The sequence below is a fragment of the Serinus canaria genome, chromosome 5 (genome assembly GCF_022539315.1).
Source record: "Serinus canaria isolate serCan28SL12 chromosome 5, serCan2020, whole genome shotgun sequence".
NCBI lineage: Eukaryota > Metazoa > Chordata > Aves > Passeriformes > Fringillidae > Serinus > Serinus canaria.
Genome location: NC_066319.1, coordinates 19365082 through 19376227, shown reverse-complemented (window position 1 = coordinate 19376227; position 11146 = coordinate 19365082). Strand labels below are relative to the sequence as shown.

The 11146-nt window shown below is 46.5% G+C and overlaps 1 protein-coding gene across 3 annotated transcripts in view; it reads right to left on the bottom strand.

The window, feature by feature from the left end:
- Nucleotides 1-11146, bottom strand: part of PRR5L (proline rich 5 like) — a 53362-nt gene that overhangs the window by 7200 nt on the left and 35016 nt on the right. For 2 of the 3 annotated variants that reach the window (XM_009102153.4, XM_018907792.3), the window contains exon 9: nucleotides 4469-7636. The exons of the other annotated variant lie outside the window; for it this stretch is intronic. In XM_009102153.4, the coding sequence (XP_009100401.2) occupies nucleotides 7290-7636 (347 nt within the window). In that variant the 3' untranslated portion in view covers nucleotides 4469-7289. Of the gene's footprint in view, nucleotides 1-4468; nucleotides 7637-11146 lie in introns of those variants that run through there. 3 annotated transcript variants of the gene reach the window in all.

Sequence of the window (11146 nt, the reverse complement as noted above, 5' to 3'; positions counted from 1 at the left end):
CTTTCTCCCATGGAATTGTACTTACAGCTCAAATTCCTTTGAGCTGCATCTCTAATCCTCTGTTCAGTTTTGGACTCCTCACTGCAAAAAAGACTTTCAGGGCTTGGCCCATGGGTTCTGCTCTCCTCCTCCTCCCAAACCCACATTTTCTGCAGTAACACCAGGTACAACCCGAGCCAGAGGCTCCACAGCACCCAGTGCACACAGCAGGGACAGAGGCAAGGAGTGCCACTGTTCCAGGCAGAGCCTGGGGAAGGGAGGGCAGGCTTGGAGGGTAAGAGACAGGGACAAAATTTTCCTCTAAGACTCTCAAAAGCCCATTGGAGGGTTCCCCAACATGGGCAATCCCAAACAAGCAGTGTAGGAAGAACACATCTCCAAAGTAAATAGTCACTCCCTCAAAGGCCTGGTTCTGCTCTCCTGGTCTCTCCACAGACCCCACAAGCAGCAGTGTCTGCTGCTGAACAGACCCTCACTCTCTATTTCATATAGAGCAGAGTCTTTGTAAGCACTGCCAAGCCAGAGGAGGAGTGGAGAGAGGCTGCTGCTGCCCTCTGAAGGCGTCACCAGCGCTGAGTCAATCAGCTAACCACCACAGTTAATCACGAAAAAAAGAGATGAGAGAGGTCCAGATCTTGAACAATTTCCTCTCCACACTGTAAACCCCAGGCAAAGGAGGACAGCAATGTTGATGCAGACAAGCAGAGGATTAGATTAAGCATTGGGTAAAACCAAAGAAGCTTTTGAAAATGGGCTTTTTTTGTTTGTTTGGCTGACAAGCATGAGTGTCTTGTTCACACCAATTCATACATTTCAATTAGCTAGGAAGATGCTCATGACCAATGCTCTCAGGTCTCATTTACTGCAGCATTTATTTTGAGTTCAAAGAGCAGGACTTTTTTAATGACTACAGGGCACTCTTTGACAGGGGAATGGCTGGATGGTGGCCACTCCTTTTCCCTGAAGTTGCTAACGAAACTTTCCTGTCTGACCCTTCAGGAGTCACTCTGGCAGTCACATTCCCACCATTCCAGACTGTCACTGCTGGGAACAAAGCCCTTCACAGTGGGTGGCTCCAGTAACCCCATGGGTGCTCCTCCCAGCTTGCTCCACACCCCACACTCAGTCAGAGAACAGGTTTCCTTACCAGCTCAGTTCTGGGTTTCCCAAAGCCCAGGGGGTGGGAGTGTGACTGCCAGAGCAGCTCCTGGATGGCTGGACAGGAAAGGTTCCTTAACACAGTGCTGTTGAGGATGAGCCACTGCATTTAACCAGGACTGTGGGTTCAGCAGGCAGCATCTCTGCAGTCTGCTGCAGGGCTTTCAGGGAAGAGAGGTGATGAACATTTAAGAGCCAAAAGAGAGACTGATGACATTCAGTGAGACAGGCTGAATGGAGGAGCTCAGAGGAACTCCTTCTGCTCTACCAAACACAGCCATGCTCAGCATGTAATCACCATCCATTGCTCTCTTCTGAAAAAAGCAACAGGATGGAGGAAAATCACAAGAAATCCTCTGCATTCACTCAAACTTTTAATGGACAGTGGTTCTGAATCTTTGAGATTCAAAGTTCCAAATGCATATCAGAACTCTTCTCCTATTCCCAAAAAAAAAAAATATTAGAACAGAGTTTTTTTTGTAATGTGGTGCATATACCATTTAAGAGGCACTTTTCACACATACTGTCAGTTCTCTCCTGCAGAACAGCTTCTCCCACCCTCTCACCTCTTATATCCAACCACACAGCAAATACTCAATCCATCAGCCTGAGATGTGCCAGAAGGACAGGTTTAGCACTTGCCATAGTGAAGCCATGAGATAGACACAGGGGACAAGGGTGAACAAGTTTCTACTCTAACAACACTGATATGTTAATCAATAAGCCTTTTGTGTGAAGAGGATTAAAAACCCCCAGGGAAAGAGAGGCTGGCTTACCAGTGATGGGTGTAAATCAGTTTCAGAGGCCTGCAGGGCAGGTGATTTGTGGCACAGTCTGTGGTTTCTTACTGACATTTAGTATAAATAAATTCTGTCACTTTCTAGGTAGTCCTGTTGCAGTACTGACTTGAAGACTGAGCATCTTGTAACTGGTCTGTCTTTGAGAAGCCCAAGCAATTCTAACAGAACTCACTCTTTCAGGTTAAAAAAAAAAAGAAAAAAAAATTAAAAGTAAAAATAAAAAAACCCAAACGAGCTCAAGAACCACAGAAAAGTCCTGTGTGTGAGCCAATGCAGCTGTCTTCATAAATTTCAAGGTCAGAAAGAATGATTCTCTGACTCCAATCTTTTTTCCAATGTAACAGAGGTTGTTAAATGCAGTCTATAATAATTATGCCACAATAATTATCAACTAGCTCTTGGCATAAGTGGGAATTAGCTTTAAAGCCAAATGAGAGACACTTCAAACAGCAACTTCCTTAATACTCTTGGAATTCACAGCTACTGAAAATATGCTCTGTGCTATGGCAGGAGTTTAGGGTAGGTGGGACCCTTCAAGCCACTGTCTTTTTGTTTAAGGAGTTTTCTTTCCTTTTGCTCATTGCAAAATCTGATGATCAAATGATAATTAAGCCTCTACCTTCTGTTATACCAATTATTCAGGTGAAGATTAATCTAGTCAGCTATTTCCTTTATCTGCATATACCTGTTCTTTACTGCTCTCTCCCATGCAGGTGAGTCTCCTACACACAAGCCCATTTTTGTGGCCCCAAGAGTGTGTTGGCCATGCACAGCAAGCAACTGTTGATAAATAATGACAATTTTCAGTTCACTTACTTATGCACTAAATTTTGTCACTTCTTTTCATCACTTGGTTTAGAGAAATGTACCCAAACTACTCAAACATCTGAGCTGCCCCTCCTTGTGGACTTAGGACAGCTTTCACGAGACCTGAAGAAGTGCTTGGGGCAGGATTAGCCCCCTGGAAGGGATGGACTGACACACAGGAGAGATGTAAACTGGCACAACAAGGATACAGCACTTGCTCTCCCAGGTGGAAATAACTAACAAGGGTACTCCAGAGAACTTCAGATGCAAGTAGTGAATAAAAGGCAGCCAATTCTCAGGTGGCACGTGACAGTTATTTTACAGCATGCCATTTTGAGCACCACATTGAGGAGAGTGAGCTGTACCTTTGCTGGAAAGTTGCTTTAAAAGCTGCTACCTCTGTTTTAAAGCTTTTGTTTATGTAGCTGAATGCTTGGTGCCCTTACCTGGAGCTGATGGGGTAGCAGGGGGAAGAGAACACCCTCTCCAAATGTGTGGGCAAGAAAGAATGTCCCATTTAACCTATTTTTGCCCTGCCAGATCCACCTTCCATATCTGAAATATGAATAGGATGACTAATTACCTCCTCTTTGCTCAGGGAAATACCAAATACCCTGCCCTTCACACTTTTAATTAACAGGAAAATTTGCAGTGACTTTCCTACAGAGAATGTTGATCGTGGGCTGAATTTCCAGCTCAGGTACCCCTGGGAAACTCCCTGGGCACTGTGGGGAATCTGTGCCAGGGTGGGTCTTGCTTCCTCACCTGCTTTCCTGAGTGGGAAGTGGTGCTGGCTCTGTGCAGACCTGTCCCAAGTGGGGAAGGGGGAGCCAGGGAACCCAGCCAGCCCTGCCTCTTTCAGGAGCTCAGGCACCCATTTGGTGGCTTTATCTAACACACAACTTTCCTTCAGGGTGAGGGAGATGCACTCTGCCAGGCCCAGGAGTCCTGCTGCTGGCATGGGGAAGGAGCCAGGCTGGGAAGGAACAGGGAACCCAGCTAGGAAGGTTTCCTACACTGAGACTACAGCAATATTAAGAATTTTGCATCACTAAGCACACCATAAATATCACAATTTGTCTCTCATTAGACCTGCAGTTTCTCCTCTCTGGGGGACACAGGTTGCCTCTAAAAGTCAAATATTTTCCATCTGCTGACTCAGTAGCAAGTGCCAAGAGGCCTTCCAGGTGAACCCATTGCCATTTGGACCTAAAAAGAAAAGGCAACCCAAACCCTGCAGTGTCCACCCTGCTGCCATCAGTGCCAGCACCAAGATATACTTCAAATTTTCTGATTGAAAATAAACAGAAAAAACCCACACCAAGTTGCTGTCCACATGGCTAGGAGCAGAAGCAGCTCTACTTTCTGGCAATAAAAACATGTGCTTGGCTATGGGGAATATCAGGAGAAAGGCCAGTGGTACAAAGAATAGCCCCATCAATAAGTTTATGACACAATTGCATGGACACAGAGTAAATCACTTACCTTAAGAAGGAGACAGAGTAAAAAGGGAAGACAGATTCGGTGTGATGAGAAGTGACTCAGTCTAGGTCACTATTGAAGTACAAGGTAACAGACTTCAGGAGGTGGTGAGAGAAATTCCTTCTTCCCATTCTGACAGCTCCTCCAGGAGGTTTTCTCAAGTTGATGACCACGAGGGTAGAGAAGACCCACCCTGTGGCCCTGTCACAGCCATGTGACACGGTCAGCAACACAGTGCAACCCCAAACCAGAGCCCTGTATCCAAAATGCAAGTGTTTGTCATGCTGCAGCTCTGACATGGGCACAGAGTCTTGGCTTCCAGAGGACTGGAAGCTTCCTCAGCAGAGAGCATCTGCTCAGCACTGCTCCTCAGAGCTGTTCCCAGGGCTCTCCCAGGCCAGCCTCACACTGCCACCATGGCACAGCTTTCCAGCCACCTTCAGGTTCACCCAGCCTGTAAAAGAAAAGCACTTGCAGAGGCTTGTGCAGTCTCACGTGGCTGTAAATGTGGTGGTCATGACCATACACTCAGTGTGGTTTACAGAACAGGTTGTGTTTACTTCAGTTCACAAAGTAAAGCCACCAGCTTTAATTCTCCATAAAAATAAAACAATAGGGCAAGTGCATGATTCAGAGGGCTTGGTGCAAATTTTTGCAAAGTAACAGATACAAAACCAAAATAATTAAAATCATACATATGTGTAAAACAAAAAAAAATTCAAGTTATAACCAGGACTGATTCCTATTAGCCCTAGAGATGATCCAAGAATATGTCAGGAAATAAATACATTGTTCTAGTTTTCACCATAAAAGAGGGTGCTGCTCTCTAATCGAAATGGTTGGGTATTTACAGATGGCAAATGGGTTACAGGAGAAACAGAAAGAAGAAAAGCATTCATAAGAGTGAACTGAAATGCTGCAGGGTGACCACTTCCCCACACACCTCGGTGTGACTAAGAGTACACTAAGTCACAGCAAGGGCTGCAGAAATTAACTGTGAGCAGGACATCATCACCTGCCCCAGGCTGGAGGGACTGTGCCAAGGTGAGACCAGCATGGTGTGGCTGCCACCACAGAGATTCTGGAGCTCCACCACAATCCATGGCTGCCCTGGGGCAGATGGCAGTAAGTTGGCCTGGTCAGTCCAATTTATGAACAATTTATCCTACAACCCACCTGAAGGGAATGCTGCTTCAAGGCACTTCTTCCTGGCCCTGCTGGACTGGGGGTGCTCTGAGGAAGAGGAGGCAGCCAGCACCACTGAACCTCTTCTCCTGACATGGGAAGCACAGCTGGTGATGTGATCACTCAGCCTTTCCCCAAAGGCCAAGAGCTCCAGTGGCAGGAGGGAAAAAAAGATTCTTCCAAGTATCTGTCTCAACATTGCAAAGCACAGCAGACAAAGCAACACCCTCATTTATCAAGGCAGCATGCCTTGTGCTCATAGCTGGTATTTCTGATGCTTTGTTGCCATATAATAACCAGCTCTGCTTTTTCTGCATGTGCTACTAATGCCAAATCCTGGCAGGTCAGAGTTGTGCTCCAGTGCAGACAGTGGAGCAGATGTTTAATGCCCAACAGAAGCAGGGGAAATTCTGCAGTTAATGTCATAGCATGCAAAATAACATCCCAAAGGCTCATCCTAACCTTCTGTTTCCTTATCAAGACACGCTTATTTACCAAGTATCACTTGGAGTAGATTCAAGTGGTAGTTGAGTTGTGTCCATATTTTCAATGGGATTTGACATTTAAGGCAGCACTGCAGTTCACCTCTAAGCCTATAACAACACTTGCAAATCTGCTTAGCAAGACACCAGCAGAGTATCCCAGGGACAGCTCAAACAGATTGGCTCTGCCCCCACAGAAGCAGCACTGGAGTACCAAGAGATGCTACAAAGCAGACACTGCAGACTGCAGTGCCTGACACAGACACCTGCAAACTCACCCACTCCCAATCCTCTCAATAAAAATAAAACCAAAGACTGCAAAGAGCTCTCACTTTATCTTAAAAGCAATGCTGCACTGAGTCAGATACCACTGGAGGTCAGGAGCACTTCATGAATACACTGAGCCAGGACTCCTTTCCACACCCCGCTGATTATCCTTGGTCTCATGAAATCCACAAGTGCTAAAAGTACCAGGGTAGGCTCAGGATGAAATACTGATCATCACCTCCTGATCTGGAGTCACAATGGCCCAGTGCTGAGAAGCACTTTTACATCTCCTGCCCATCTGATTTTCTCTTTCATCATAGTCCTATCGCTACTGATATTTTGAGAGCAAATGGATGCCAAATGCCAGGATGCTCGGTACATTTTTCACCCAATTTACACACCCCAACCATCCTCTGCACCCAATTTATAGCAGAACCCCCAAGACATGGCTGGAACTAAATAAAGTACATATGAAGTACTCAGACTCCACATATATACTCGGTTCTCTTTGGGCCTGGGAAAAAAAGTAAGTCTGATCAATTCTGATTTGGACTTTTCATCCATACCCAAAATGAAGGATCTCCTCCTCTCACAAGCCACCTCAACAGATCTTTCTGCAGGATGTAAATGGCTTCATCCCTGAGTTCAACTTTGAAAGAGAAATTAGGTGCTCAGCATTCACCATGAAGCACCAGAAGCAGGGAGAACACTGAGCACAGAGGCCTCCACTGCAGGGACAAAGAACAAAGACGCACAAAGAAGAAAACATGGGTAAAAGCAGAAAGAACTCAATTTGTATCATACCAAAGAAAAAAGAAGGAAACCTGACACAAAAAGTTTATCCTAATCGAGAAAGCTTACAGAAGGCAGACTGTGCTGTTCAACAGCAAAACCTGTGCAGCCCTCAGTGGTCACTTGGGAGCAGCCTGGTACCTCCATCAACAATGACCCCAGACTGGTAAAAGGACCTATCTAGATACCATTCTCAGCCACATGAACCCTCCAGCCCATTTCAACAACATGAGCAAAATTCCTATTCTTCTCTTTTTTTCCCCAGCAGGGATGCCACACCACATTGTCCAGCTTAGTGCACACAGTTCTCCACTGCTCAGGCAGGCTCCTCCAAGCTGACAGAGGTGCAGTTCAGCTCGGCAGGGTCCTGCCTGCCGGCTGCAGGCGCGGCTCCCTCGGGGCCGTCGGCGATGCTGGGCTCGCTGGAGCACTGCCTGTGGCCGAGGCAGCCGGGCTGCAGCAGCAGGCACTGCTCGGGAGGGTCCGACTCCTCCACCACCATGCCCGTGTGCATCATGGAGGCCATGGCCAGCAGCTGCAGGTCCGAGGGAGCGTTGGCCACCGTGTGCCGACGGATGCTCCCGCATTTCTCCAGGTAAGCCTCGCCCTCCTGCTCCGTCAGCGGGGTCAGGGCCTTAGGGCAGGTTCTGGAGTACCTTCTCTCTGGAAGGGAAAGAGGAAGCGGGAATGGTCAAACGGAGCGATGCCCACGCTGCTGGGCTGGCCTCGGGGAACAGAGAGAACTCAGCGTGCAGCTACAGAATGCCCCACTTCACTGCCACTGGAAAACAGTCAGGAGATCACTAGTTCATACTGCTAGGTGGTGGGAAAGGAGATCTGCCTCTGCCCCAGAGAGGAGAGGCTTCCCATCCTGCTGCAGGGGCTGCTGCCTGTGAGAGAAGTGAGCCAAAATGTCACCAGCGCAGCCCGGGGACTGTCTTTAGCATCCTCAGAGTCTTCTCTTTTCTCAAGGGGTGAAAACCAAGTAGGTAGTCTCACAAAATAAGTGACACTAAAGTGGCACAAGTCTCCAAAATAACCATTCAGTGGGGATTTGAATTGCCATCCCTGTCTCTGAAAAATTTCTCTCAGGAAGTGCCATTAGCTGTTGCCAATGTGAAATTCCTGATGCTTACATTGCACTGTGTCTACATCTGCCTAGGAACAGGCCATTCTGTTGGCATTATCCCACCAAAGTTTTTAAAAATCATGCCAGCAAAAGGACATTTCATCTACTTTGCAACATATCTGGTTTGGAGGCTGGACACAGAAAACACCTAAAAGTGCTCAGGAACAGTCCCCAGCAGCCTGGGGAAAAGGGACACAAGGGAAAGGCAGTATTTGTGCTGAGGAGAAAGGCAGTGACACAGAACGGGTGGGTGTGGGCTGTACAATCTGCTCAGCAAAAACCATTAGGGAGGAAAAATACCAGGTCTGAAGCACAGACCCAAGCACAGCACCACAAAGCACATGTCAGTTCTGACACTGAAAGCCCGAAGGAAGGCAGGGCTCAGAGCTTTGCCTTGGCTCTAATCCCACCCCAGCAGGTTGAATCAGACACTGGTACTGTTCACCTGCTGGCTTCCACCTCCCTGCAATCTTCCATGGGGTTTTGGACACCTCCTGGGGGTCTATCCCGATAGCAGCTGATGGAGCCATTCCCTGTGTGTCTCTCTGTTTCTCACAAGCTTCACTGACATGCAGGGTCTCATTTCATGAAGTCAGAAGCCTTTAAACCATGTAAAAGGCTTCCAGCCAAGACTACAGAAGAAAAGAGTAACAAAATGCAAAGCAAAGCACTTGTCACTGAAGGTTATAAGAGTTTTGGAAGCTTGTATCAGGAAGAAAAGCAGAAAACAAACTATTTGTAGCAGGGAGGAACAGGTGAGCAGCCTTCACCCTGTTACTGCCAGTAATACATCAATTCAAAATGCTTTGTTCACACTTAAGAGTATGCAAAAATAATTTCTGAGGCTGGTCACAGCAAATACACTCTAAGTTTCATCTGCAGCTCAAGCCACAGCAAACTGTAATGTTAAAGGGCATTAGGATATGACTCTTTGGAGAAAAAAATTAGGTGAAATTAGTCTAAACTCTGAACATGTATTTGTTGCTTTACTTTCCCCCCTTTACTTTCTTGGCCACCAAAGACAGTCTCTTAAGGGAGTTGCTCTGCATAGCTTAACTAGAAATTTTATTTTTATTTTGGTGCCTTATGACCAGGAATATAAACTGGGAGGAGTTTTTCTGGGACTTTTTTGTAAGCAACCTCAGATCAGCAATGATCTGTAGCAGTTTTATTTTCTCTCCTATCCCCAATACAAGCCCTGTTTCTTAGCCAGCTGGATCCCTTTGGCATACCCCAACCTTACCATGCAGGTTATAGCTAATTTACACAGGCAAAGGGTGCTAACAGACCAGGTGGAAGTGCCATCTACAATTCCTCTCTGTCCCTTTCACACCTCTCTGCTCTAAATCAGCTTAAGATACAGCAGCCTTGCAGGCTGAAGCCTTCTGTGTCCTCACAGCTGGGAGCAGACACCTTCAGTCCCATTTCCCAACACTCCTTTACCCTGAAGGCTCCAGTCCAGAGGGCAGTCTGGCCTCCAGAGCAGCTGTGTAGAATGCAAGCACACCCAAAGCCCAGCAGCACCCCTCCAAAAGCCACTCTGGGGAACCTACTGGGCTTCAGAATCATTACAGGCTGCCCAGTGAGAGAAGAAACTGGTTCTGAGAAAGCAAAATGGTGACTGAAAGAGGGAGAGGGAAGAGAAAGAAGTCTGATTACAAGTGAAAGTTAAGGAAGAGAAGCCACCTCCTTGGCAGCACTGTGAAAATACCAGGGTTATTTGTAGAAAAGTGCAGTTTTGCAGTCCCTGTCTTGTACTGCAAACACAAATTCCTTCTTTCCTCATGCTTAGCACAGGGTGGAGCAAGGGTAAAAGGCCACCTTGGAAATATACACAAATAAATGACAGCTAAAATCCAAGTAAGTTCAATTATTTTAAGGCATATAAACTCTACAAGGTCAGCTTTCTTTTTTTTTTTTTTTTTTTTAATGGCACAAATGCCTCATTCAGCTGGCAGAAATCCAGGATGGCTAGAAACTTCAGCACAGGTCAGGCAGCTACCTTTCAGACCATCCCAGCAGCATGCAATTGTCCATAAACAGCAAAGCAATCAAATTTGTCAAAGTCCAACTTTTACAGGGGATTTTGGTCTAGACTGAGCCCTAGGATCAGATCTGCAAATCCATGCTGAACTGTACAACCATGTTCACTTGCACAGAAGATATCTGATTGCCCAGCAACCACAAGAACAAAAATCCTGAGCTGCAGTTTTCCTAAAGCAATGCCATGGGTTTATTAGAGGCACAGATTGTCTGAGTCCCAGTAAGTTCTACCACAAGACCATCTTTGCCCATGTGCTGCCAAGTGTAGTACAAGGCTGGTTGTGGGTCTCCAGCTTGCTACCATTTTGCATTGAAGCAAAGGCTAAAGCTAGTGAAAACAGAGGGAGCCTGGAGCTTTCTTCACTTGTTCTATTTAAATCTTCTTGACTATCAAATCAGGAACACTCTGCCCATCAGCTAGCCAATCTCTTCTGGCTGGCCACATGTGTAAGCAGAGCTCCTGCATCATGTGAAGAAGTTTCCCAGAATAATCATGCTCTTCCTTAAGTGAGGTGCTCATTCTCTCACCTAGACATGTTTATCCATACTTTAAACACAGAATTTTAATTTGGGGGGTTTTTTTAAACAGAATCCTTGGATGGGAGACTTTATGCTAAATCCCTGTCATGCCTCAGAATTAATGTGAAACAGTTCTGCTGTGTGCAAAAGCTGATTGATGCAGAAGCAGGCTAGCAAGCAGGCAGCAAAGGACCAAGTACAGTCTCTCTGGTGAAAGCAGTGCACCAAGCATGGACAAAGGGGTTTTAAAATCCACTCCGTGTCCAGAGAGAGGGACACCTCCTGGGGTTCTATCCCTGTAGCAGCTTTGTTAGGTTCTGTGTGCAGTGATGGGGCGCTAATAGGTCACTGAGTCGAGGACAAGAAAAGGCCTGTCACAAAAACTTGTATCCAGAAACATTAATCAGGGCCTTTTCAAGGCTGCTTTAGCCTTTGTTTTCTGTCTGTCATGAAGTCATACACTGTTTCCTTCCCCAGCACAA